The sequence below is a fragment of the Vicugna pacos genome, chromosome 1 (genome assembly GCF_048564905.1).
Source record: "Vicugna pacos chromosome 1, VicPac4, whole genome shotgun sequence".
Lineage (NCBI taxonomy): Eukaryota > Metazoa > Chordata > Mammalia > Artiodactyla > Camelidae > Vicugna > Vicugna pacos.
The window spans coordinates 73439248-73466015 of record NC_132987.1 but is presented as its reverse complement, the minus strand read 5'-3'; the positions used below and the strand labels follow the sequence as shown (position 1 = coordinate 73466015).

Here is a 26768-nt window from a genome sequence, read left to right as displayed (position 1 = left end):
GGCCCCTCCACTTCCCCATACAGCACGTGGCATCTAGTGGGTGCTCAGAGTGGTTTTGCTGAACTGACCTGACTTCTGCCCTGAGCCCACCCCAGGGACTTGGATCTCTCATCAGGAGTTACTTTGGGGTTGCCAGCTGTTTTATCTGCTCTGCTCACCATGAACACTAAGCAGAAAACCTTGTCTCTCCTACTCTCCCCCTGAGCCAAATCCTGTTATTCTTCTGGATGGTTTGGGGAAAGTGCCTTTTCTGTGGTTCTGTGTGTATTGCAGACTGAGCATTGGTTGCTCCCTGGTGTATTTCCTGAGGTAGTATGTCCTATTCCTCTCAGGGCTCCATCGCTTTCAGCGGGCACCTTCCGGTGTTCCAGCCTTCTTCCCCTGAGCCTGCTTAGGACAGCAAAGTTTGTGTTCACACACGGCTCCACATGGCTCACTTGCTAAAGTCCTTCATCCTAGGAGAAGCGGACTTCAAGCTGTTAAGATCTGCCTTAAGTGCTGTTCAGTTCCTGGGACTGGTGTGTTTATATACTTTGTGCTGTCTACCCAAGCTCTAATTAATTCCTTTTACCTTGGATCTTTTGTCAGCTATGAGCACCAGAAGCCTTGGGAGTTGATGCTCCTGTTTCCTCTCCAGCCACTATGTTACCATTTTCCTTTATTGTTTACTTGTGTGGCTAGAGCCCTGGCCATAGGCTGTAATTAGAAACCAGTAGGTGCAAAAAGAGCAGGTGGTTTGTTGTGGCTTTGTCCATTCACTGATGAGGTCGAGGTGAACTCATTCTGGAGCTGGAAGTGGAGAGTCAGAAAGGGGTTGGGGCTGTGTTTTCCTTTCTGTAAACACATCTCCAGAACTTCTTGTCCCGAATGATCTACTATCTGACAGGGATCTTTCCCTTTTCTCTGCAAACAAGTAGAGACACTACAGAGAAATTATGATCATTATCATCATTATCATCATCAAGAGAATGCAGAGAGGGGGCATAAACGGGGGCAGGGGCGGTGGTGGGAGAGGTCATTAGCTTAAGTGATGTAAATGTTGACTAGTGTTGGGTGGAGATTGAAAGGCTAGAAATTGGCATGCCACAAACTTGGGAACACTATAGCACTGTCTAGGCATCTTCTGTCCCACAGGGCTATTGTGAGATTCTGTAAAACACTGTGTAGAATGTAGGTGTTACTGCTTTTTTTTCGGCCAAGAATATTTGTTGAACTTCTGATGCATGTGTTGTAGGGCAGCAAAATCGGGCCATTGCTTAATTTTGTACATCTTAATAAGGAACCATGAGCAAAGAGATGATAGCGCATGTGTCTGGAGTTGTTAAAATACAATGTGTCTTCAAGTCTTAAAGGACATTAATCTCAGAGCCCACCAGGTGGCAATGCCACGGTCTGAAATTAGACCTCCAGTGAATGGCTTTCAGTAGAGAAGTTCTGTGACACCTGTCGTCCTAGTTGCTATGTGCAGGCTTCTTTCACACATAATCTCCTTAACTCGTATTAGCAGCTCAGCAAGGGGGTATTATCATTCTCATTTTCACAGAGGGTAAACCTAAGGTCAGGGATTACGTAATTCACCCAAAGTCACCTTCTGCCGAGGGGACAGAGTGGCAGAGCTCATTTCCAGACCCAGGGTTCATGGTTTTCCCGTACCTGACCCTACAGTTTCAGTGTTGAGAAGCTTGGTAGAGAAGCTATGTCTGTAAGAAAAATTTGAGTTGAGCCCTAAAATCTATGTGTGGTAAAGGATCAAGAAGGGTGTTAATAACCTCCCTCCCCATCTGTAAAGGGGACAGGGACACTCCCTGAGCTGTCAGGATGAAGAGTGACAGTGTTACATGTGCCCCCAGCACTGGGCTCAGCACAAAGTAGGAGCTCAGCGTGTTTGATGGCCTTTCCTGCATCTTTGCCCGCATCCTTCCCATGCTCTCGCTTCAGGCCTGGACCTGTGCTCTTTCTCACTCCACAGAGTTCTTCTTTCTCCTTCTCCCATCCCCCTCTGCCTGCCTCCTTCCACCCTGGCCTCAAACTCAGGGTCACGGGATGCTGGTGAGATGACACCCAGTCACCATATCGTCCTCGACACGGTGGTTCCAGGCAGTTCAGTGGCTGCAGGAAGCCCAGAGGCACAGACTTAGTCGGGTGTTGTTCTGGGGAGAAGAGAAGGAAAGCAAAGAAGGTTCTTGAATGAAACCCCAAGTAATAGGAGCAGCTGCAGGGACAGTGACTTCCCTCAGGCCGCTTGGTCCTCCCCTCAGGCCACCTACTCATCTAAGGGCCATTTGGGTTTGAAAAATAAAGGCCAGGGTTACAGTCCTTTCCCCCTAGAAAAACCCCTGGATTCCGAGTAAGCGTGTCGCTAGGCATTCCTCCTGAAGGTCTGTGGTTTGGATTAGCATTCCTTCTCAGTCCCAAATTTCTCATCTGAATAAACCCTTCCGCTCAGCAAACATTGACCAAGTGGTGTGCCAACACTTTTCCAGGTGCTAGGGTTACCGAGAGAAATGGGACACATCCTTGCCTTCAGGAAGTCTATAGTCTGGGAAAAGAGGCACATTACAGACAGACAAATCTATAAGTCATTATGGAAATGCTGCAATAGGTAAGCAAAACCCTTTGGAAACTGGGATGAGGACTAGTCACTGGCGGCATCATATGGTGACGTTTGAGCTAAGTTTTGAAGGATAATGAAGGGAGAAGGACAAGATGGTTCTGGTAGAAGGAAAGAGCGAGAAAGCAGCTTGCCCAGGGTTTAGGGCTTGTGGAGGAAGACAAAGGAATGGCTGGCTGCAGCCCAGTTAGGAACCTGGGAGGTTATGTGAAGGAGTTTGAACTTCATTTAATCGTAGTCGTTTGGGGAGCTATCAGAGGTGAGTCTATTAGCTCCTTTGTCTGTTTGTTTTTAACTGACCCCAAAAGGGGGAAAAAAATCACTCATAATTCCTTCACGTTTTCAAATCAGCTGCTTTGATTTCATATTCCCTTCAAGGTCACACCCAGCTGCTCACATGCTTTTTACAAAATAAGATCTGTGCTTTTCCTTAATATGTTTTTAACATTTTTCATGTTGCTACTTGATCTTTCTAATTATCGTGTTAAATGGCTGCATAATAGTCCATCGATTATTAGGTCATGATTTACTTCAAGCAGTAGGCTAGAGTGCCAAGAGCCAGGGGTTTTAGAGTCAGGCAGACTCGTTCAAATCCTGACTCTGATTTACCATCTGTGTGACTGTGTGATCTTGGACAAAATATTAAATCACTCTGAGCTTTAGTTTCCTCATTTATAAAACGAGTTGATGGTACAGGGCCATTGTGAGAATTGTATCAAAGTAAGCAAATTATGGGTGATGGCCTATAGGAGGCATTGCTCAGTGAATGGTGGCAGCTCATTTGTCATTTTTACTGTTGGCTTGAGCTTGAAATTCTAGAAAGAAAGTAGGTGACAATGTGGTGACGTATTAGTTGGGGAGAGGAAAATCAGGGAGCCAGTATGAGGGCCCTAGACGTGTACTGTCCAGTACAGTAGCCACTGACACACATGGCAATAGGGCACCTGAAATGTGGCTAGTTTGCACTAGGATGTGTAAGTAAATAGAAAATGCACACCAGATTTGAAAGACTTAAAATATAAAACATCTCATTAATAACTTTTATATTGACTATATGTTGAAGTAGTAGTATTTTGGATATATTGTGTTAAAAAAAAAAGATACTGTTGGAGAGGTGGGGTATAGGTCAGTGGTAGAGCACATGCTTAGCATGCTTGAGGTCCTGGGTTCAATCCCCAGTACCTGCACTGAAAAAGAAAAAAAAGAAAGAAAGAAATGATACTATTAAAATTATTTCCACTTGAGTTTTCAATGTGGCTCCTAGAAAAGTTTAAATGCTGTATGCCACTCGCATTGTATTTCCCTGGTTGCTCTTGCCATAGTTAGAATCCACACAACTGATCAGATCCTGGGGTGGAGAATCGGGGAGAGCCAGGAGACAAAGGCGAGTCCCGGGTTGGGCAGCGGAGCAGGTGGTGCGTAGGGAAGATAGGGGAAGAGCAGATGAGTTTGAGTTTGTTTAGAAGCAGGTCATTAGTGGGTGTCCTCTGAGCAGTGAAATGAAAAGCAAGCATTTGGTCTGGACCAGAGAAGCCGCCCCTGCTTTCCTTAAGAGCTGGCCATTCTGGCTCTCACCACATCACACTCGTCGGTGCTGAGATTACTGACCAAAGCGCTCTCTGCGGGAAGGGCTGGGAGAGCTTGGCAGCCCTGCTGAGCTCCCAGGGTGCTTCAGGACTGGCTTGTCGTGGGGCTTCAGGTGTCCCCACAGGCTCGTCTGTAACACATACAGTAGGTGGGATCAGAATGACCAGGGATAGGGTGCTGTACAAACACAGAAGTTGGAGGGGAAGGCAGGCTGCTTCTGCAGGGAGGGTGAGTGCACTGAGTCCTAGAAGGCCCTGTGCAGTTGTGTGTCTGCACCTTCTCTGGTTTGGGGTCTTCAGGGAAGGGGGTACTGCCTTTATGGGCCCCTAATAGTTAAAAATGGATTTGATGCTGAGATTGGCCTCTGGGTAGAATTTCAGGTAACCAAATGCTATTTAGGTTTTAGAACTAGGAGTTGAAATTAGACCTGGCTCTCAAAATATCATTGCCCCATTTCCTGAAGGGTTGTTGGGATATAGGGCCTTAAAATCAGGATAAAAGCAAAATTAAATGATAAAGAACTTTCACATACTCTCCTGCAGTCTTGCCCAACCCCTTGGGAAACCGCAGATTCATGATGCATTTCAGTGGGATAAGAGCAAGGAAGGTAGAATAGGACAAGCTTGGGGGACAAAAAACAAACCACAGTGAGCTCCGGAATCTGCGTTTGAGCAGTTTTCTCTGACAGCCTGCCTGCCTGGCGCTGGGTGAGGCAGGCAGTGAAAGGCCGGTGTGATAGATGCAGGCATCACTGTGGCAGGACCACTCCTAGCAAAAGTGCAGCAGCATCTTGCTGCTTCTGTTCAAGCCATTGTCACCCACCCGAGCCCTGACTGCAGTTGTCAGTTGGGTGAAGAGTTTCCAGTTCTTGGTGAGCAATGGAACAACCACAGCAGCGTGTACACGGTTCACTCCTTCAGCAACCATTTACTGAGCTCGTCCAGTGTGCCAGGCCATGGGATTCAAGTTTCAGCTGTAAGAGAGCATGTGGAAGTTTTTACAGCTTTTCTTTGCTTTCATTTTCTGTCTTGATTTTAAATTTGGGATTTTTTTTTACAGTCACAGAACCAATAACTTTGTTTCACAACCTACAAAACAGATTCTTTATTTTTTGAGGTATGCTGTCATAGTTCGGTTACCTATTTTATTTTTTCTGAGAAGTTGGGAGAAGTGTACTCTGTTCTCTCCCCACATCTCTCCCCTCCTTCTCTTTTTGGCCCTGGGGAAAGTGCACCTCTGACCTCAGGGAGCCCCGAGGCTCACTCCTAGCAGATACACTTAAGACACAGCTTCATCTGCTAGACAGCCCACTCCATCCATGCAGAGAGGCTCCATATGCCCTTGGTTTGGCTGTGGCGGACCACAACTGTCACCTCTTCCTTAGTGCCAGACCAACCAGAGGAGAAGGTGGGCCCCAACTTGGCAGGCTGGTGGGTCTTTTGCCCCTACAGAGATCTATTTCGAAAGCAGTTTCATCCCATTGGAAAACTTGCGACTTTTTCAAGGCAACTGTGGAGAGCTGGGAATTGGCCACAGGCTTGACATCTCGGGGAGACAGGTGTCCCTGGCTTTAATGACCTTAAATTGACTGGGATGGGAGGGGGATTTGGGAATACCTAGACACAGAAAGCTGAATAAATATGCAGGCTTCTGTGCTCCAATGCCCGGAGGGACCATCCCCACCCGCCACACTCTCTCCACAAGTGCTCAGCCTCAAGGCTGCACACACCGCACACCTGCAGTACCACGTGCCCCAGCCCCGCCCTCCCTGCCAGCTCCTGCCGCCACCTCAACATCACCTCACCTTCCTCCCTCTTAACTCCACAGTCCGGCCTTTCTGCCAGCCCAGACCTCTCCAGATTAGTCTCTGGGGACCCAGTCCTTTTAAAAGGAAGAAAGAAAGAAAAAGGGAGGAAAAACAGAAAGAAAGAAGGAAACAGAAGAATGAAACTGGACCGAAGGGGCAGTGGTGCCTTGAGCCATCTCACTGCATTACAATGAATATGGACTCTATTAAGCTCCGTTCTGCCTGTTAGTGTTTCCCCGGGCAACACAGCCCCCATATGGCAAGCATGCAGCAGATTAGGGGAGGCCCCTGGGCCTCATTGAAGGCCGGGGGCTTGACTGGCAGTTGAACCCCCTACCCACCTCCCCCTCCCCCTCACACTTGACACTGCCTGTGTTTATCTAAAGCAAGGAGGGGGGGCCATTTGGAAAGTTTTTGTCCTGCTCCGAGAGAAGGGAGAGGAGGCTGGGGGGCGGGGTGGGTTGAGGGAGGAAGGCGGTAGGGGTGGGGTGGAGGGGGTAGGCCTGAGGGAAGGCCTCATAAATATTCAGGAGGAGCGGTGAATGGAGAGAGAGAAATAAAGCAGATGGAATTCGTGTTAAAGAACAGCACAATCACCCTGTTTTGAGCCCTCCAAAAACAACAAAAAAGAAAAGGGAATGGCCTTCCAGGAGTGTAGGAGCTGCGTTTATCCAATTAGTAGGGTTGTCAAATTGAATTTATATGGAATAGGGGTGGGGGAGTTGAGAGGCGAGTGCAGAAGAAAGGAAGTGGTTTTCCTTTTCTCTTTTTTCAGTTTAGCAGTAAGGTTTGTGGGGTTTTTTTCCCCCTCTTTCCCTTTCTTTAAGGGTAGATTTTTTTTAATCTCTTTAAAGAAATGAGGCCATTTTGAGGGAGAAGTATGTGTGACAGAGAAATGAGACTCCCAAGTAACTTTTTCCTGAAGTGGTGAAGGTGAGAGAGGATTAGATGTGTCCAGTGGGCAGATCAAGAGACCAAACCTTCTCTTTACTCAGAAGGCAGAGGTGGCTTCTCTCTGGTGGGGGATTCCTCCCCAGAGCTAAGATGCTGTGTCCAGACTCTTCCTTGCTCCTTGGCTGGATCGTAAAGGGTCCACCTACCTGAGTAGAATTAGCAGCTTGTTATAACTTTGGAGTTCAGAGTGAGTTAGGAGCCCAGGTTTTGCTAATCTCCCCCAAATGCCTCTTTGGTTATATATTCCCTTCTCAAAACCATCAGCAGTCACCCTCTGTCTATGGTGTTAACTTCAGGCTCTGTTTCCTAGTCTTTCACTACATGACTCAATCTCAGTTTTTCCCTTGCCTCTTTTTCATTCTTCTGGAATAGTCTCCAAAGCGGGGTGCAAGCCCCGAAGGGGAAATAGAACATATTCCACTGGGGCGCTGGGAGATAAGAGGGTCTCTTAAAGTTGATTTCTGTCCACAAAATGAATAGGAAAGAAATTCCGCTTTCCTCATATTTAACATTAGGATTGCTGTCGTTCCTTTAGTCGCCACAGCACGAAGGACCTGCACTGCTTGGAGGGCTTGGCGGGGCGGGGGTGGGCGAGAGGGGGCTGGGGTAGGGGCAACCTCACTCACTTGTTCATTCACTCCCCAGTGTTCCTGTTCTCTGTTAAGTGGATTTACAGATTATATTATTTAGTTTTAACTAAATTAACTCCCAAAAGGACAAGTGGCTTAAAGAGATTGCTACAAAGAAACTGGGTTGATGTGCTGATAATCTAAGCACTTGCAGACAGGATGGAAACAGCAGAGCTGACCCCTTTTCCAGTCACACTAGGAAGTAGAAACAAATATATCCCATAATAATGGGATCTGATGAGAAGTCAACAACATAATTAGCATTCAAGCAGACCTTTTCAAAGAGATTACATCCATGTCATTAGTGATGAATCTAACCCTAAGTAGGCTTGCTGCCTTCAGGTATTTGCTTAATGATATTATAAGACAGTCATGATTAACAAGTCATTAAAATATGATTTCATCTCTTCCTACTCATAAATTTTAGTCTGGCAGCACATGCACTAAATTTATGAATAAATATGCATGTATTAGCGATATTTGCCCAGAATACGTTTCTCCTAAGGGAGCAAAATCAGAAAGGTTAGGAGACCACTGTTCGAGATAGGCATCCTGTGACAGCCAGATTGCTTGATGCACCCCCTGCAAACAGACCCTTCCCACCAGGTCGGGGTCACCTCCCTGCAGGGCCTGTCTCTTTCCGTGTGCATATTCCAGAAGACCCAGTTTCAAACCCACGTATCCAGAAAACCTTTCCTGAAGACCTGAAATTAAAAATGCTCTCCTCCCTCTGCTCTTGTTTGCCACTTTCCGGTTGTAACGAAGCTGGTGATCAGGTGAAGTTTTAGGGTAAAGAATGTTAGAGTTGTTACATGAACGTAATCCCAAAACTTCAGTGGTTTTATGCAACAAGGACTGAGTTGTTTAAGAGTGCTTCTCCTGTCGTAGATTGTCTGCCTTCCATCCTGCAGCTGTGCCTCCTGAAACATGATGTGCTCACCGGGGCTGGGAGGAGGGATACACCGCCCCCCTAGTTCTCTAGCTCTTAACTGCCTTAGCCCGGAAGTGACACAGAACATGTTCACTTACAGGCCATTGGCCAGCACTGGTCACATGGCCCTAAGCCACCTGTGGAGGAGATTAGGAAATAAAGAGCTTATGGGTATTTGCCGAGCACTGGCTGACTTATTCTAAGCTTTGTTTTAAGCTTCTCAGGACAGAATCCATCCTCTGATACAGTGCCTTGCATGCTGTCTGGTGTATGGTAGATCACAGTGATGTTTTTCCTTCCCAATATAATAATATCACAGTACACACAGTTTTTTAATAGAAAACACATACACAAACTTTGGATAAGGAATAACTTAGAGATATATTTAGAGGCTGGCTGGAGCATGGCTCATACTTAAGACCATCAAACCATTGTCATTCTCCCCTGTGTGACATCAGAGCTGTCTGGGTGGATGTTCCAGTTAATAGTCTTGAACCGCATTCCCTAATTTGGTAACCACTAGCCCTATTGGCTAACCTAAAATTAAAAATTCAATTCCTACATTTTGAAATCCCAGTCTATCCCTTCCAACCCAAATGTAGAAAAGATAAACAAGATTATACTGTATAGCACAGGGAAATATATAGAAGATCTTGCAGTAGCTTACAGAGGAAAAAATGTGACAATGAATATATATATGTTCATGTCTAACTGAAAAATTGTGCTCTACACTGGAATTTGACACAATATTGTAAAATGATTATAAATCAATAAAAAATGTTAAAAAATTCAGTTCCTTAGTCATATTAGCTACACTTCAAGTATTTAACTGCCACAAGTAGTTAGTGGCTATCTTAACATTTGGGACAGTGCAAATACAGAACATTTTCATCGTTGCAGAAAATTCTATTGAAGAGGTTTGTGTGAACAACAGTAGGATTCTTCCAGATTAGGATCTAAATGGTAAAGAATAAAAATGACAACACAGAAAGTTACTGTTACAGATAATGATCCAGGTGATATTTTTATGCATGAGAAAGTAAATTCAAAAAACCTTCCAAATTTAGTTCTAAAAGCAGCTCTAAGCAGTTGGTTAATATGACCCAGAAACAATTTTCTGGGAGGCAGAGTCAAGGTAGTGGACGGAGCGCTGGACTAGGAGTCAGGAGTCCTGACTTGTAGCCCTAGATCTGTCTTCTTAATTGGGCGACCTTCCGCAAATCACTTAGCCTCTCTGCACCTTGCTTTCCTCACTTGTAATACCAGATACCTGTTAGGTGTTATTCTAAGCGATTATTTTTTTTCCTGAGGTCCCCCCTAATTTAAAATGTTTCCCTTTAATTACATCTGTGGGTAAAAACTTTTTAAGTAAAAAAAATGCCCTTTCTTAAATCCTTCTTCTAGGTTTACATAAACTCACATATTCAGCCGTCTGAGAATTAAATTCACTTGTTTCCCCAAGTATTCCGCCAGTGTCACTCCTTGGTCCAGGAGCACCACCCTCTTTCTTGAGGCCAGAGGGCTGCCAGCCCACACCTGTCAGCCACTTGGCATCACCTTCTAGGGGCAGAACTTCTCTCTGCCTTTAAAGACAGTTGGGAATCTTACTCCATAGAATTGGAAACATGCAAAAAATGTAACTTGGAGTCAGAAATACTTCAGAGAGGTAGCCCTCTTTCAACCGATGGGAAAAAAAAACTCTGTCAGATCTCATTCATGCCACTGGAAGAATGTTTTTTAAGATAGACTCTGTGCTTTCTGCTAAATCACATGGGCTGCTGTGTAGCTCATCTTAGTTATTGGTCATAGGACTTCCACAGGGTGTGTTTCGCATCTTAGACCATGCAGGCTTCTCTTTCTGAGAGAGCTGCAGGGGCCTTGGTGATCAGGGCATGCGACGTGGCCTCGAGTGCCCTGGTTTCACTCCGGCCAGCCAGCCCTCCTGGGAGAAGGTGGAGCTGTTCTCCTCCTGCTGATGATCGACTCTCCGTTGTTTGTAATTTTCTCGCAAAATAAATACTCCAAGGCTATAATTTCTCATGCTTGGTCTCAACCTTAGACGTGTATTCTGCTGTTGTTGTTTTTGGAAAGTTTCAAAACCGTCTGCCTGGAGATTATTTCAGTGGGAACATGTATGTCGGCAGTAAAACTCAGGCGCATTTTCTTTTATTTTTTGAGTCCAAATAACCCTTAAAAAATAGCAAGTACCTAGGCCTCAAGGAGGAATTCATGTCAAGAATTCATTTTCCCTTCTCTCTGCTCTTGATTTTTTTCCCCCTTGATCTCTTTTTCTGAGAAAATAAGCCGGATCTAGACATACTTTGCATTGCCAAGAAAAATAACAGGCCTTACTGTTGCCTTCACCCAACTTTGAAATTGTACCTTGTTCATTTCACAATGGGACAAAGTGACACTGCAATTAGGTACTCCAGCTAAGCCTCATTTGCCCGTTTTTTAATCATTAAAAAAAAATGTTCTCCGAAACCTGTGTTTTTGGACCTATCTTTCTAGACCAAGCTCAGTAGGTAACTTGGTCCAGAAGTAACTCAGTTTCCCCAGCTGCTAAATAAGATGCATCACAGCCTCATCTATGATTCCTCCCTCCACATTTTTGGTGCAATTCTGCTTTTACGTGAGGGAGACCCCACGTGTCCTGCTCTGGGCTCATTGAGTGCTACCTGCTCACAACTCTGTCTTGGGGATCAATGAGTTAACTCCTTTCTCCCCCTTTGGACACCTGCTTCCTCTCCCTCCCTCTCCCTCTCCAGCTACATTCTTTTCTCCTTGCTGCATTTCAAAGCCGGATGGTGGCTGGCAGCAGTAGTGGGGTCTGTTTCCATTTTGAACCTTGTAAATTACCCAGGGTGCAGAAGTAACAGGAATTGTTTGGCTGGCCCTCGTTAAGCAGGAGGCGGTCTGGGCTGAATTTCCTCAGTAAAACCTTTGTCGACTTTACAACCACCAAACACCTCTGTAGCCACCCTCTGCCAGGATGAGAAACAGCCCTCCTGTCGCTCTTTGTCTGCACGTCTTCTTTCTGCCCTTTATTACTTCACATTCATTCTGTCTCCCCGCCGAGCTGCCTCCATCCTTACTTTCCTTCCTTCTCACTTCCTTGGGGAGGGAGGAACAGGTGTCGGAGTTCTCTTTAAGGAGTTGGGGAAACTGGTGCGTGTCAGGAGCAAGCAATTTCCCTAAAATCCTATAACTGGTAATTCATGCAGTGTTCCAGATAAATACTTCATTTCACTGGGAAAAAGCAGAGAACTAGAACTAGTATCTGGATGATTGAGAGGACACCAAAAGCTTGCATGGTTTGTACATATGTTCACGAACTTTTCCTTAATGAACAGCGATTCAGAAATCACTGCTAAAATTCCTCATTGTTTTGCCTCACTCTTATTCCAACTCCATTCATTAAGCACCCACTGGGTGCAGAGCACTGATAGAAAAAACATGAAAAAGCTACTATTGTGGTTAAAAAGCGCAGAACTTTGGAATGAGCCCAACCTGGGTTTCACTCCAGGCCTACAGTTATGTGACCTTGGACAAGTTACCTACCCTCTGGAACTCAATTTCTTCACCTGTAAAATGGGTGAGTCCCCACGTTGTCGAGTTTTTCTGACGATGAAAAGAATACCTTGTGCAAAGAGCTTAGCAAGGTACCTGCGGTGATGATAGGCTCCCCCCCCCCTCCACCGCGCCCTTCCCTGCCCTTCCTGTCTGTACTCACATCCTTTGCAGCTTTCCTCAATGTCGCTTTATAATATGACCCTTTGATTTACTGGATTGTCTGAAAAAGAGCAAAAGCGCTCTCTACACCAAGAGGAAATTATGTTGTCAGGAAAAGCTTAAAAATTTTCTTTCAAACCTCTTAGGGAAAATGTCCCCTTGTCCTTTCCCAGAACAGTGGAGGAGTTTTGGAGGTGCTCTGATATCAAAGACACGAGGCAAAGGGAAGGATGAAAAACCAAGGGGAAAGAACTCTTTACTGGGAAACATTGTGAACAACAGTGTAGGGCTGGGTCCTAGATCTGGTTTGGAGAGGTGCTTGTTGGGCAGAGTGATGTGGCCCTTGACACTCTCAGCAGCTGAGTGAAAAGACAAAAGGGCCAAAGGAGCTTGGAGAAGGAAAGTGTTTAAGCAGATCTCAGGCACTTCCTGGCACAGAGCAAGAGCCCCGCAGCCCAGCCTTCAGGCCCTTGTTGAAGGAGCAATTGGGGGTTGAGAGACTGAAGATCAGCTCTTACAACAGACTGGGCGGGTGGCCAGAACTCCAGAGACCCGGGGCCATAGCACATTTCTCAGTTGGGTGGCTTAACAGCCTCGTCTGGTTTTTCAATGGTGACTGTAAGTCTTTGAAAGAGTCACTAATTAGATAAAAGAGAGAACATTTTGAGTATAAGTCACTCTCCTGGAAATATACTAAATATTGCCGTATGTGCACGATTCAGGAACGTGCATTCACCATCTAGACCGTTGTCATGTTGCCTTTGATCTGAACCTCACTGTAATGCCTACCAGCCTAATAAGGATGTTGACACACCTTCCTTACTGGTCTGATGTTCTATAAGGGCAGCGGTGAAAAGCAGAGAAGATCTTGGTTGAGGCTGTGACAGAAGGGTGTCTACACTTGCCTGTATGTCATTTTGATGAATCTTTTATTGAACATCATAGATTAAATGAGGCATAAAGAAATAATACTGTGGACGGAGAGGAGTTAAAGTTCTAGGCAGGCAGTAGGAGGGTGGCTGACAGCTGAGGTATGTCACCAAGCTGCTGGAGGTGCAGGGCAGCCTAGAGCTCCGAAGGAAAGCTCTGGGTGGAGATGGAACACAGACGATTGTCAAGAGTACAGATTTTGTAGAGATGGAAAACACCAGAACTTCAGCACCAGGGCAGAGAGAAGAGGGGCCTTGGCTGATGTGTGACTTTTGTCTGTGTTTGTGTTTGGGGACACAGAGGTTACAGACAAGCTGAGGAGGGTTGGTTGATTCCAGGAATCGAAGAATGGTCACAGGGATGTCAGTGAAGAGCTGAGATGAATCAAAACAGGAGACCTTCTGTGAGCCTCTGAGACTTTAGGATTCATTAATTAGTAACATTCCCTAAATGAAGGACTCCGCATGCACTCGTATGTATGACCGCATTGTGCGCGGTCCTTTGTACTAGCGGTGAGCCACTAGTACAGGTGGCCCAGGACACCTGGCCTCCTGCAGGAAGGTGGTAAAGATGACCTCATCCTCTCCAGCATCTGTGCTACGTGCCCACCACCCAGGGCCTGGCACCAAACCGCAGGTCTTGGCCTCCCCATGTCCTGGGCTCTCCTCTCCTCGTTACTGTCGGTGCCCAGGCAGGGCTCTAGCATTCTTACTGTAATAGCATCACTTTCTACCTCAAAGGGGCCACTTAGAAGTGGCTTATTTCAGTTGAGAAATGGCATGAGAGTGTTTGGTCTTCCAGCAGCCCAGCCAGGCCAACACTTTGAATGTTCCCGCCTGTGTGGTGGAAGCAAGGGGCGCGGGGGACACGGCCAGGCCCGGAGCACAAGGACGTCCCGTCCCAGGCATCCTCACCATGGCCCTCTCCCTCTCTCTCTCTTTCTCACAGCAGAGTGTGGCAGGAGATTGCAGTACCTCATTAAGTGACTCCAGTGGCTTATGGGACTTTGGCTTTGGACCCTGTGTGACACACCATGCTGCATGGGATGATGACGACACAGAGAGGACAGAGGCCTGGAATCACACTCGCTTGCCTCCTCCTGGCCACAGCGGGCTGCTTCGCTGACCTGAGTGAGTGCCTTCCTTCCTTTCTCAGAGGCCCCTCTGGGAAGGACACTTTGCCCCTGCTGTCAGCCGGAAGCGTGACGCATTCCTCAGGGACCTTCTAACAAGGCCTTCCTCCTGGGTTTCGAAGAGCACTGCGTTCCCACTGGCCTTCAGGAACATGCTCAATAATACAAGATGACAAGGTGTTGGGTTCAGTCCCCAGTTACCTCCATTATAAAGAAACGAAGGAATGAATGTGGTACAGCTCAGTGGTAGAGCGCGTGCTTAGCATGCACAAGGTACTGGGTTCAACCCCTAGTACCTCCACTAAAAAAATACAAGATGGGAAATGATGTCAATAACATCATATTGGCTGTATTTTGGTATCTTAATCATTTCAAATACTAGAGGAGGAGTAATGATAGTAATTCAACTGCCTTGTACTGAGCCTGCCGGCGGTTTACATACATAGTTTGTAAGCTTCCCAGCAATGCGGTGAGAGAGATATTAGTCCCATTTTACAGATAAGAAACTGAGACCCAAAAAGGCTAAAGTCACCTGGTTCAGAAGCAGTGGCACTGGGATTCAGACCCAGGTCTAAGTCCAAAGCCTGAGCCCTTGCCTGCACCTGACACTGCCCCTCCAGGTTACCTTCTGGGGACAAGGCCAGGATCGGGAATGGACCCAAGGGCGGCAGTGTTCTTCAGAGAAAGGTCAGCACCTCTCTGGGTTGCTCAGCTCTGAAGGCTGTCTGGGTGCTGTGCTTCTGAGGAGGCCTTATTGTCAGTTTCTTGGGGGTGTCAGCTCATCTCCACATCCCTGCTCTTCCTCCAGATGCAGTCCCTCAGGTCACTGTCCAGCCTTCTTCCACCGTCCAGAAGCTCGGGGGGACCGTGATCCTGGGCTGCGTGGTGGAACCGCCCTGGATGAACACCACCTGGCGCCTGAACGGGAGGGAGCTGAACAGCTCGGATGACGCCCTGGGCGTCCTCATCACCCGCGGGACCCTCGTCATCACCGCCCTCGACAACCACACCGTGGGACGGTACCAGTGTGTGGCCCGGATGCCTGCAGGGGCTGTGGCCAGCGTGCCAGCCACCGTGACACTAGCCAGTGAGTACTGCTCCTCTGCCCCTTTCCATGCCGCAGCCGCTGCCTCCTGCCCATTCTCTCTGTCCCCCACCATTCAAACCCTCTGTCATTAGTCTTACCTTAAAAGGGGCCTTAAAAGCTGACATTTCCAATTGGAGAGCAGTGGCTGTCTAATATCCCCTGTGGCAGGGAACCTCTGTGCTCTCTGAGTAGGGGCAGAGTTGGAGTGAGTGTCTGGAAGGAAGGGAACTTGACATGGTTGAACTGCTCCTATGGGCTCCGGAGCTGGGCCATGCCGTTCCTTCCTACTTGGTCACCCTGTGGTCTTAGATGTGGTTGTGCCAACTGTTTGCCGCCCCCTCCGTCCCCCACACTCCGTCCTCACAGCAGCTGTCGTCAGAGCATGTACAGGGCTACGCGTGGTCTGAACAGAACCTGCCCGTTCGCCCTTGGCCTCCTGCCTCTGAGGGACAAGCATATTCCAAATGCCTGGAGTATAAACAGTAGAACACAATGAAAAGGAAACTGTGACAAAGAGGTAAAGAGGAAGAGATCAGGTGACAGTTTGGTCCGAGGAGGATGCCAGGGGAAGACTTCCTACTACTCTCGTGTATAATTGCCACTTGGATATACTTCTGTGTCCAAGCTCAGCTCAGTACACACATTACCTAATTTTCTGCCCATTGTACACGGAGGAAGTGAGACTTGACAGACTGAAGTCCCACAGGCCACAGAGCAGCGAGACACCTGGTCTCATGTGCGGAGTCTACAGCCAGGAAGCGCAGCTGACCCCTGAACGACGTGGGGATTAGGGTCGCCGGCCCTCCCGGCAGTCAGGAATCCGCACACAACTCATACAGGGTCTTCGGATCCGCAGGTCCAGCCAGCTGTGGGCCCGGTAGTGCTGCAGCATTCACTGTGAAAGAAAAATTCGCGTCCAGGTGGACCCGTGCAGTTCAAACCTGTGTCGTTTAAGGGTCAACAGTATGAAGAATTACCTCCCCTTTCCTGGTGGCCGAAGTGTAGGGAACAGAGAAACTTGAGAGTTTAATGGTATTTGGATTTAAACTTTGAGAAGGTCTCCAGGCTTGTTCCCTCGTGACTTAGCAGTGCCCTGTATCCCTGCTTCCGTGTCACCGTCATCCTCCCCCTCCCAGATGATGTGTTTCCAGGAGGTTGATGGTCTTCATGTTATGGGTCATACCTAAGGCAGCAGACCTCTAAAATGCTCCTTAAAAGTCAGCTGGAGTCCCTGGGGTGTGAGGCACGAGTCCTGGGAGGAAAGTGGCGAGAGATGGGGAAGCAGAAAAGCAGGGGAGAAAAGACCCCTCCCTACTCCCTAATCCCAGGCCCTGGGGGGACTTGACCACGTGGAAGAAGAGAGGCGAACGGGGGCCGCTCCAGCATTCCTGTTTTCCTGGGGAACCGTCACGCGGCCCTGCCTTCTTCTCAGAAGAGGGAGGAAGGCAGGGTGGGTCCCCAGTTACTTCCCTAGGGACTAGGCCGAGCCTGGGCTGCATCTCAGAGCACCCCTCACTCCCACAGGGGAGCCCCTTTCTTTCGTGGCAGCGGGAGCACTACTGAATCTGAGTGCCAGGACTCTGGGGGGCGGGCTGTGAGGCTCAGCGAGGGGGGCAGGCCCTGGGCCCCCCGCTGCGCCCTCCCCTCCCTCTGTGCCTGCTGGGGGTGGTGCCGGGAGACTTGGGTGAGGACGGTGGGGAGAGGTCACCTCATCGTAACAAGAAGGGCTGAGCTCAGAGCCATACTTCTTACCATACTACTTCTCTTACATGTCTCGAAATTATAATAAAATGACACTATAGAAGGTTTAGAATACATAGAAAATAATGTCTCCCCACCAGCCTCCCACCCTCGTGCAACCACCAGTATCGTTTTGGAGTGTGCCCTTCCAGTCTGTCCGTACCCGTGTGTTTGCACTACTGAGTATATTCTTTGTGTCCTCACTCTCTTCCCTTTGACACTGTATGATGAGCGTTTTCCATTGGCCGTATGGCCACATTACCGTATTTTTCTTGAGTATAAAATGCATCCGGTAAAGTACACAGAGCGCCCTCATCTTAAGCGAACAACCTGATGTGTTTTTCACACGCACATCCCATGTAACCATCCCTCCGGCAGGCTCCTAGTTGCCGTCCCCCCCCCACCGCCAGAGCAGGAGCGCAGTTATCATGGCCCTAGAACATCCCCAGGCTGCTCTACCACAATGTGCTGAACCCTCTTCCTAGGGCTGGGCCATCAGGTCGCTGCCAGTTGGTCATCATTACAGACAAGATGTGCCTTTTTGCAACCCCTCTGCCTTTAAAGGGTGACGTTGCTCATCTGGGAGGCTTGCTCACCTGCAGGTGGTCAGCCCTCGTCTGTGAAGACTTGGGAGACTCCAGCATTCTCGGCCTAATCAGGAGGCGGGCTGGGCCTTTCATTGTTTGGAAGGAGAGCTGGAGAGGAGAAGGTTTGTTCTGGAGCCCTCCTTCTACTCCAAGGTGTATCCATGTGAGGAGAGACAATTTATAGCCTTTATTTTTAAAAAATTCCTGGCCACTCTTTCTCTGGTGCTTGAAGGGATCTGCAGTTGGCAGTGAGGACAAAGGGACGGGTTTGGTTGCAGCCCAAGAAGGCATGGTGAGAGAAGAGGGGGCTTGTGCAGGAGCTGAGGCGCGTCTTGTTTGAAAGCCAAGAACTATTGGCTTGTCATTGAGACATGAATCAGAAGGGAAATGTTTGGGCCTGACCAGAAGAAGGATGGAGAAGTGCTGGAAATGCAGAGAGCGGGCTTGGATGGCGCTGTGTCCTGGGGAAGGGGGAGCTGGTGGAGTGGAACCACCGCCTCCCAGACTTGGAGGAGGCAGTGCCAGGGTGGTGGGAAGGCGGGAGAAAGGGGTGCTGTCTTTGGGTTAATGCCATGGGGGATTTGGCCCAGGCTCAGCAGCTAGATTAAGTTTCCGAAAGCACATTCCTGAGCAGAATGGGGGCTGTGTTTTGCTGGTTGGCTGGTGTGCGAGAGAGGCTGAGTGGTAGAAGGGATTACCGAAGGCACGATCTGCATGGCGGGGTGAGGCCGGGCAGCGGCGTGCCAGTGCACACGCACGTACACACGCACCCGCACCCACACCCACACTCGGCATTGCAGGCTTCCTTTCCCTCCTGCCTCTCCCGCGTGTGTTCAGATGTTCATCCTCAGACAGAGCACTGCTGTTTGGCCTCCCTGGCAGGACGCTGCCCCCTGTGTCTTAGTGAACTCCTAGAGATCACTGGGGGCTTTCAATGATGGGGGCAGGACCTGGCTTGAGGATTCAGGGGAGTGGAGGGGGCCTCTAGCAGAACTTTCCTGGTCCAGACCTCCTTCATCTGATGCTGGGGGTGCACTTGAACTTCACCCCTGCCTGGTGACGTCAGCTCTGGTCTTCAGGTAAAGGGGAACGACCTGAAGTCTCAGCAGTGCGCTCCCGCCCTCTCCTCCTGGTGGCCCACCCGGGCGGTCCACGTGGAGAACGGCTGCCTTCACTCTCTGGGAAGGTGTCCTTCCCACTCTCCTCTACCTGGAAATTGTTTTTCCGGTTTAACTTAAACTTTATTTGTGGTGAATCCCTCTTGCTGCTGCTGTGTCCCTTCAGACCGTCTTGTCTAATTCTGGCTTTTCGAAATGCTCCAGCTTTGGTCTCCTTTCTTCCTCTTACCTCTCTTATCACAAGCTTCGCACCTAAAGGCCAACCACTCAACGTGGCTCAAAGGTTGCCACTCTGTGCACCTGAGCCAACAGCAGACACTGCCCTCAGCACCATTTTTCTTGCCCCTGGACCCAAGTCAGCCTTGGAATTGTTCTCCGTGCAGCAGAGCAAGAAGCCACCACCAGTTCATCAGAGCTGGCATGCAGCGTGAAAGGTGTTTTCCGTCCCTCACCGCTGGTCATCTGCCATCCGGATAAATTCCTAATAATCCTTCATTTTCACCCTTTTCTTTTTTTTTTTAAATTAATTCTCCCAGTTATCCATTATCCCTAGGTCCTAGTCAGAGGTGAAATAAAATAGGCAGTAACCGGGCAGTAATTCTGCATCTGGGAATTGTAGTTCACAGACTAATGTGAAGTCTTAAGCTGATGCTGTTTAACTGAGAGTGGATCTAACCCCTCTGTGAGGTCTTTGAGCACGAGGACCAGTCACGTTCTCCTGGGTTATCTTCTCTCTGGCATCCGGGATCAGGGGCAAGGCAGCTGACAGGAAGGGAAGGAGTTCCCCTCAGGCAGCTGTCTCCATGACTCTGTGACCTTGAGGAAAGGTCAGAAGGTGACAGGGGCCCTTTGTTACCATAATTTAACCCATGAGAGAAATAGAGCCAAGCTGGTATGGTGGAAAGAACAAGAAACTTAAACCTAGCATCTTTTTTTCTTAAGTTTTAACTCTGCCACTTACGAGTTAACATGAGGTTGGGCAAGTCACTTAATCTCAGATTCTCACAGCTGTGAAATGAGCACAATAATGATTATACCATCCGTCATACAGGTTTTTTTTTCCTTTGAGAATCAAATGAGAATCTAAGATAGTAATTTTTTGAAGGATTTAATAAATTCCAGGTTTTATTTATTGATGCATTTGGTCAACGCACGTGTGTAGTGTCCTTCTGTGGGAGGCTCTGGGGCCTGTGTCCAGCCCTGTGCTTCCCAGTCCATTCTGGGGGCAGCTCTCGGGAAGACAGTCCAGGGGCGGCACGGCTCCCAGTCCCCGCCACAGTAGACAGGACTGGCTTATCAGGAAGAGACCAGACCCATTTCCTGTGAATTTCTTATCTCCCTCTGTACATGTGTTCTCCAACCCAGGTTCCCACCTGCCAGCCGCCTCTGAGAGCCGCCGTGGTGTCACTGCGTTGTGTGTTGTCACTGTAGCCACAGAGCTGCCCACTTATGCCTTTGTTGGTTCATGGCCGCTTGCTCTTGCAGTGTTGGTTTGTGCTGACAGGCTGGGCTGACCCTGGCCCTCGGCGTGGTGAGTTCCACAAACAGGAGCCTCGTCTCTTCTGACTCAGCTCCCAGCTGTGGTTCCCATCACTCACTTCCTTAAGGTTTTCTGCACTGTGACCTTGAATTAGGACAGGCCCTGAAGGACTGCTGTCCACATTAAAATATTTCTAGCTTCCTTTATCCCTGTTTCAGTCAGGATTCTCCAGAGAAGCAGAACCAATTATTATATATATGTTGTGTGTGTGTGAAATGTACACATATATATACTTATATATAATTATATATATACATGTAATTTTATGGAGAACATACATATACAGTTTTGTGTGTGTGTATGTATATATGCACACACACACACACACACACACAGATATACATGTAGGTGGTGAGAGAGAGGTAAGGAAAGGGGAGTAGAGAAAGGAAAAAAGGGGGTAGAGAGAGAGATTTCTAATAAAGAATTGGCTAGCCTGATTGTGGAGGCTGGTAAGTCCAGAATCCACAGGGAAAGCCAGCAAGCTGGAGATGCACGAGTCCCCCTGGGGAACCGGCGAACTGTCTGTTCTCTGGCCCTGAGTTCACTATCTGGATGTTCTGGAGACTGGCGTCCTGAGAAGTGGGGAGTGTTTAGAATTTCCAGCAGAGCACAGGAAGACCTGGTCCCTGCCATGGAGGCTCTCCCAAACTAATGGAGAGGATAGATGCAGTCACGTGTGAGCCATAAAGCAAGTCAGTCAGAGCTGTGAGTTGCCTAACAGAGATGTAAACAGATTTTAATGGGAGCTCAGGCTAACAGTGATTCACTTCAATTTCAGGGCATTGAGGAAGACTCAGGGTTGAGCCTTGAAGAATGTGTGTGGAGCAACTTTTATTTCTAATTTTTTGAGTCCTCATGTATCTTCCTCAGACTTTCAACAACTTGAGTTCAGCCCTCTACATTGTATACTTAGACCTAAGCCCAGTGCAGTTTCTGAGATGGTGCAGATACTCCCATGGTGAGTTCAGTCAAATCAGAGAGGGTGGGACGGCATCAGTGGTCACCACTAATGTTAGGAATATGTAGTTCCCAGGTGTGTGGGCAGGAAAAGTGGGAACCACTGTGGACCCCACTGGCCCAAAGACAGTGCCCCTGCCTCTCCCACCTAGAATTCTGGTTTTAAGGGCCACACTGAAGTGCTCGCCTCTATCTTCTCCCCTCTCTCTTCCTGTGCAGGCAGCCAGCCTGCCAGAGACTGTGCCGGGATCCAGCTCTGGCTCTGATGAGTCGGGACCACCAGGATTCACATTAATTTCCCCATTGCTAAGTTTATAGTTTAGATTTGGTTGATCAGAGAAATATGTGTGATGTGGGTTGTTGGCAAGTAAATCTTTTTTTCCCTTCTTCTCTCTTTCCTCTGTGTATTTTTTTAAACCATTTTATTCCTTCAGCTAGTCCAAAAGAAACTCCCCAGTTCTGCTAACCAGCCCTACCTCCCAGCAGCACTGAAGTCAGATAAATGGGATGGGCTACAGACATCTTCTCTGTTCATCTGGCTGCCAGACTCAGTGGAGAAATGGCTCCCATCCTTGACTTGTTTTCAAGGATTAATAACATTTCTCAATCTCTTATGTCTCTTTTAAAAAAATATTTTTAATTGGTTCAAGCCAAGAAATTCCTGAAGCATTAGGCCAGTTTATTGCAAATCATTTAATGACATTGCAAACTAGGTTCTTTTTATTTTCCCTCTTTCTTCTATGCCCTCTCTCCTCTCCTGCCCACCTCCAGTCATGACTTTGATCTTCTGCCCTCCTCCCCCTAGCTCTTTCATCTCTTCCCCATCCTCAGCTTTCTCCCATCACTCAAATCTAGGTGCACACCCCACCTTAAAGGAAAAGAAAGAAACACAAGATTCAGGGATGAATGTGTTTGGCATCTGCAAAGGTTTTTTTTTTCTTTTCTTCATGGAAACTGTTTTTATTTAAATAGAGAGCCTGCCTTGCTTTCATCAGAAAGTGTGTTTGAGAAATTGCATGTCATGTTTCCACGGCTGTCAGGAGAGAGCTCTGGAGCCAAAATTATTTGTGCAATTGAACAGGCAGAAGAAAGTCCCAAAGAGAGCAAATGTATTTATCCACGCTTCCGGCCTTGCAAAGGATGGAGAACTCACTCCGCCAGGCCCCTTTCTGAGTTGCTCTGGAGCTGGAGGTAACCGAGCGCTGGTGCAAGTGGCAGGGACTACGCTTGGGGAAACCACTCTTGTGAATTACTGTACCCTACCTTGTGTGTTGCTTTTAAGTGTTTTTTCTATTAGAGTGAAGCTCCCAGTGGTGAGGCACTATGTCTGTCTTCTTTATATCTCCTGCAGCTCCTGGCTGGCTGAGTGAATGAATCAGTGATTCCTGGAGTGATGGTATTGTGCCAAACGCCAACTCCAGAATCTGCTGATTTTTCCCAGCCTTGTGGGCTACAGTTCGGTTTGACTTCAGTGGTCTGTGTGCCAGAGCTACAGACGGGTAATAGGCTTAGTCACAACCCAGGATGCGTGGCTTCTGAGATGCCTGCCCATCCCCCAGTAAACCCTGTCTGCTCACCGGGAGCCAGGCATTCCCACCTCTAACGGGAAGCACTGTCAGGCTCCAGCCTCCACTCCGCTCCTGCAGTCAATCAGATGGTTTTCCACTTGTAGAGCACTTTAGTTCAGGGGTTGATCTTGGGGCCATGCCAAGCCACGGCTGCTCAGGTGACTTGGAGATCAAGAGTTGTGCTGTGATTCTCTGCCCATCAGGGGGCAGTTCAGGGCACAGGAGAGCCCCAGCATTGCAGAGGCCACACGGGGAGGCAGTCCCTCAGCCCCTTCACTGGCTCAGATGCCACCTCCAAGCCCATCTGTAAAGCAGTGAGCTGCAGGCTAGTTTTACTGCCCTTGCACCTTTGCCATCTTTCAGAAAGGTGCAGCGAAGGGCCGCAGGGTCAGCACATCACTGAGGAGTCCTCCATTAGGGCGAAATATTTCTGTGCTTTGTAACTGTAGCCCTAAAGATGCAGCAAGCCAGCACGGGGACAAGCTGAGGCCTGGAGGCCAGGAGAGTTCGGGAGCGGAATTGTCACTCAGCCCAGAAACTGGGCGATAGCCACAAGGCTGCTGAGCCGCCCGGGCCGCTCTGCCAAGTGAGCCCTGTGCGGTGCCCTGCAGCCCGGGGGACCCCATCCAGGCTGCAGCAGATGAGCGCAGGCTTGTCTGGGAGCCCTGAGAATAGGCAGGAGGGTAGGGCAGGGCCGACTAGACACGAGAAGTGCCTGCCTGGGTTGAAAGCCAAAATATTTTTTAATCGTTCAGCCACATTCATGGAGATGAGGATGCTGGGAATGTCAGCCGGCCTCCGTCTGAAAGCGCTGTCTTCCCGGACTTTTTTTTTTTTAACATTTTTTATTGATTTATAATCATTTTACAATGTTGTGTCAAATTCCAGTGTAGAGCACAATTTTTCAGTTATACATGAACATATATATATTCATTGTCACATTTTTTTCTCTGTGAGCTACCATAAGATCTTGTGTACATTTCCCTATGCCTGACTTCTTTCTTGAATGGAATTGAGCTTTAAGTTGCAGCCTAAGGTAAAACTCAGGAAGAAGAGAATCAAATGAGGAAACTCCTTGAAAGTAATTGTAAGGTTTATTGATGACACTGGGAGCATTTTGCTGAGGCCTGTAAAGTCTAAAAACTGGGGGATGAGCCTGCAGTTAAGATGTGACCATGTTGTGTTATGAGAATGCACAAATGTACACGAAATACTGTCATTTAATTCATAGATCGGCTGAAGGAAGGACCAAGGCTAGAAGGTGGTGAGAGAGAAATTCAAAAGGGGGTTCAAGAAAAAGCTTGTCAATTTGTAGTTTCACATATGATCCTGGTGATGGCAGGCATACCCACATGCCTCTAAAAGTGTTTATTTTCTTCGTCTTTTCCCCCACGGCCAAGAAGGTAGGAGCCTGATGTATCCTAGGCGTGAAGAGGAATCTCAGAGCACATTGCATGGTTTGTGTCTGAACAGATCCCTGTAATCTGTGTATCCAGTGGTCCTACGGAAGAGATGTGTCAGAAGATACACATTCCGGGTGGGGGGGGGAGCTCAGTGGTAGAGCATGTGCTTAATATGCACGAGGTCCTGGCCAGGACCTCTGTTAAAAAAAAAAAAAAAGAAGAAGATACACATTCTGTTAAGAAATTGAGTGCTTAGAAGGCAAGGAACTGGGCAGGGTTTGGTATGGAGCTTGAGATGTTAGGGCTTTCTCAGAAAGCACAAAGTTCTGTGACTAATAAAGCAGGTCTGTAAACTGCGAGATGATGGCCCCAAAGACCAGGGCTTCTGACCTGGTGAGAGCTGAGAAACAAGAGTGGGCCTCCTGGCATTTGATTAGTGCAGGAAAGTTAGTAAAATCGCTGGAAGAATGCACAAAGAGAGGATACAAAAGAGGGGTCTGAGGGAAGGTAAGAGGATTAAAGCTGCAAAAACATTCCTCTAATGGATTTCTCAAACACACCAGCCAACAGGCGAGGGCAGGTGTCCTGTCAAACCGTTTCCCCTGTGAAACCGGATACCACTCTGCATCGAGGCCTGCTAACCCCATTTGTAACCGAAGGGCCTGCCCCTTATTCCCAGTGAGGCACCCTGAGCAGCCCAGGGGACTCGCCAGGAAACCGGCTTTGCAGACAAAGGGGCCTGGGAACAGGCTGGTTTCCTTCATATGCAGCCAACTAGATCTCTGCATCTGCCTCTCATCTGGTGGCCGACGGGGCTGTTATTGATCACGGAGTCTCTACCCCTCCCTGGTCTCCTTCCTGCCCAAAAATACTAGGAAAGGGGGTGCTCTGATTTTCAGATCGTTCATCACTTCATTACCCTGCCTTTGATCCCTTAGTGAAACTCAACTTTTGCTCCAGCAGCCAAATTGGGAGTATTTGTCTAGTGAACCAACTGCTAAAGCTTGAGCTCGGGGTTGGGGGTTGGGGGGACAGGGCCAAGGACCAAACTGCTGCTTGTTTTGAAGCCAGGAGCCTTTCCTGCTAGTCGGCCCCTGTGGGGAGCTGGAAGCTCAGGTGGTGTTTCCTGGGTCCTGCCCGCATGGGCTGTTGTGCACATGTTGGCATCAGAACAGAGGGGCCGTCTGGCTAGATGGCTGACCGGTGCCCAGCTTTGTGCCTCCCCCAGTGCATAGCCCTCTGTCTCCAACCAGGCAGTTAATTGTCAGTGCAGAGGGGCCAGGAGGAGCTGCAGGGGTGCACATTGTTCTCTAGTATTGGGTCAGTGAAGTTGGTACACGGAGGAGCACGTGCTCTGTGCCTGGGTAAGCCTTCTGTTACAATGGGACAGGAACCTGGGGTGGCGATGGCATTCTGATGCCAGATTCCTTTCAGTTGCTCACATCTTTCCAGCAAAATGATCTGTTAGGTTTAAGTATATTCTGGCTGGAGGCAGATTTTCTTGGAATGAGGTAAAGAAAAGGAGGAGGGTAAAACGAAAACTCAAAAACTCTTGGTGGAGCAGTTTTAGATTTATTAGACCGTGACAGAGAGTGCTTCTCAGCGACTGAGGAATTTTCCAGCTCACCATCGCTCACTGCTGGCTTCGTGGGGAGCCTCCGACTTGGCAGGTACTGCGTGCAGTGTGTTAAGGAGAATGAAGGCCTTTGCATGGTTGAAGCGCTTTGCTTTTGAAAAGCAGTTAGCGATACTCAGCTAGAACACACTGAGCCCAGGCAGGCCACCCTTGCCCAGAGTCCAGCTCTTCCTCCTCTCTGAGCCAAAATGCATTCTCTCTCTTAGCTGAGGGGCTCCGCCAGGACTGGACTCCGTATTTTGTGTGGCCCACTGCAAAATGAAAACATGAGGTCCCTTGGTCAGACATCATCTAGAATTTCAAGATGGTGACAGCAGAGCGTTAAACCAAGTGTCGGCCTCTTCCAAGCGCAGGGCCTGGTGCAGCTGCATCGGCTGCGTGCCCAGAAAGCAGGCCTTGGGCACAGACTTCCAAACTATCCATTCAGCAAGGTCTTAATGAACACTTGGTATGTCCTGAATACTGTGCCGTGGGACTTGGGGTTGGGGTGTGGAGTGCAAAATTAATAGGCTGTCCACCAGGAATTTGCAATTTCATTGGGGTCAGACATCACAAACACCAAATTAAATAATTTAATAATTTAAATAAACACCAAATAAAATAATTGTTTAAAAGCCCAGAAGGTCCCGTACCCACCCAAAGGAAGAAGTACATGCAGACCTCGCCTTGACCCCCAGGAATCACTTGTTCAGCCTGGGAAGTGAAATGGGGCCACAGAAATGAACGAGGCATTCTGTCATTGTTTTTGCCACACCACTCCGTGAACAGTGTGGATTTCGTATTCCACATTTATTAGGCCTATTTTATCCCTTTCCTGAC

The 26768-nt window shown here is 48.3% G+C and overlaps 1 protein-coding gene across 5 annotated transcripts in view; it reads left to right on the top strand.

The window, feature by feature from the left end:
- Positions 1–26768, top strand: part of BOC (BOC cell adhesion associated, oncogene regulated) — a 112087-nt gene that overhangs the window by 65727 nt on the left and 19592 nt on the right. For 4 of the 5 annotated variants that reach the window (XM_072965291.1, XM_072965303.1, XM_072965276.1 and 1 more), the window contains 2 exons: positions 14130–14311; positions 15122–15400. In XM_072965291.1, the coding sequence (XP_072821392.1) occupies positions 14215–14311; positions 15122–15400 (376 nt within the window). In that variant the 5' untranslated portion in view covers positions 14130–14214. The remainder of the gene's footprint in view (positions 1–14129; positions 14312–15121; positions 15401–26768) is intronic. The other variant, XM_072965283.1, reaches the window with a different exon arrangement.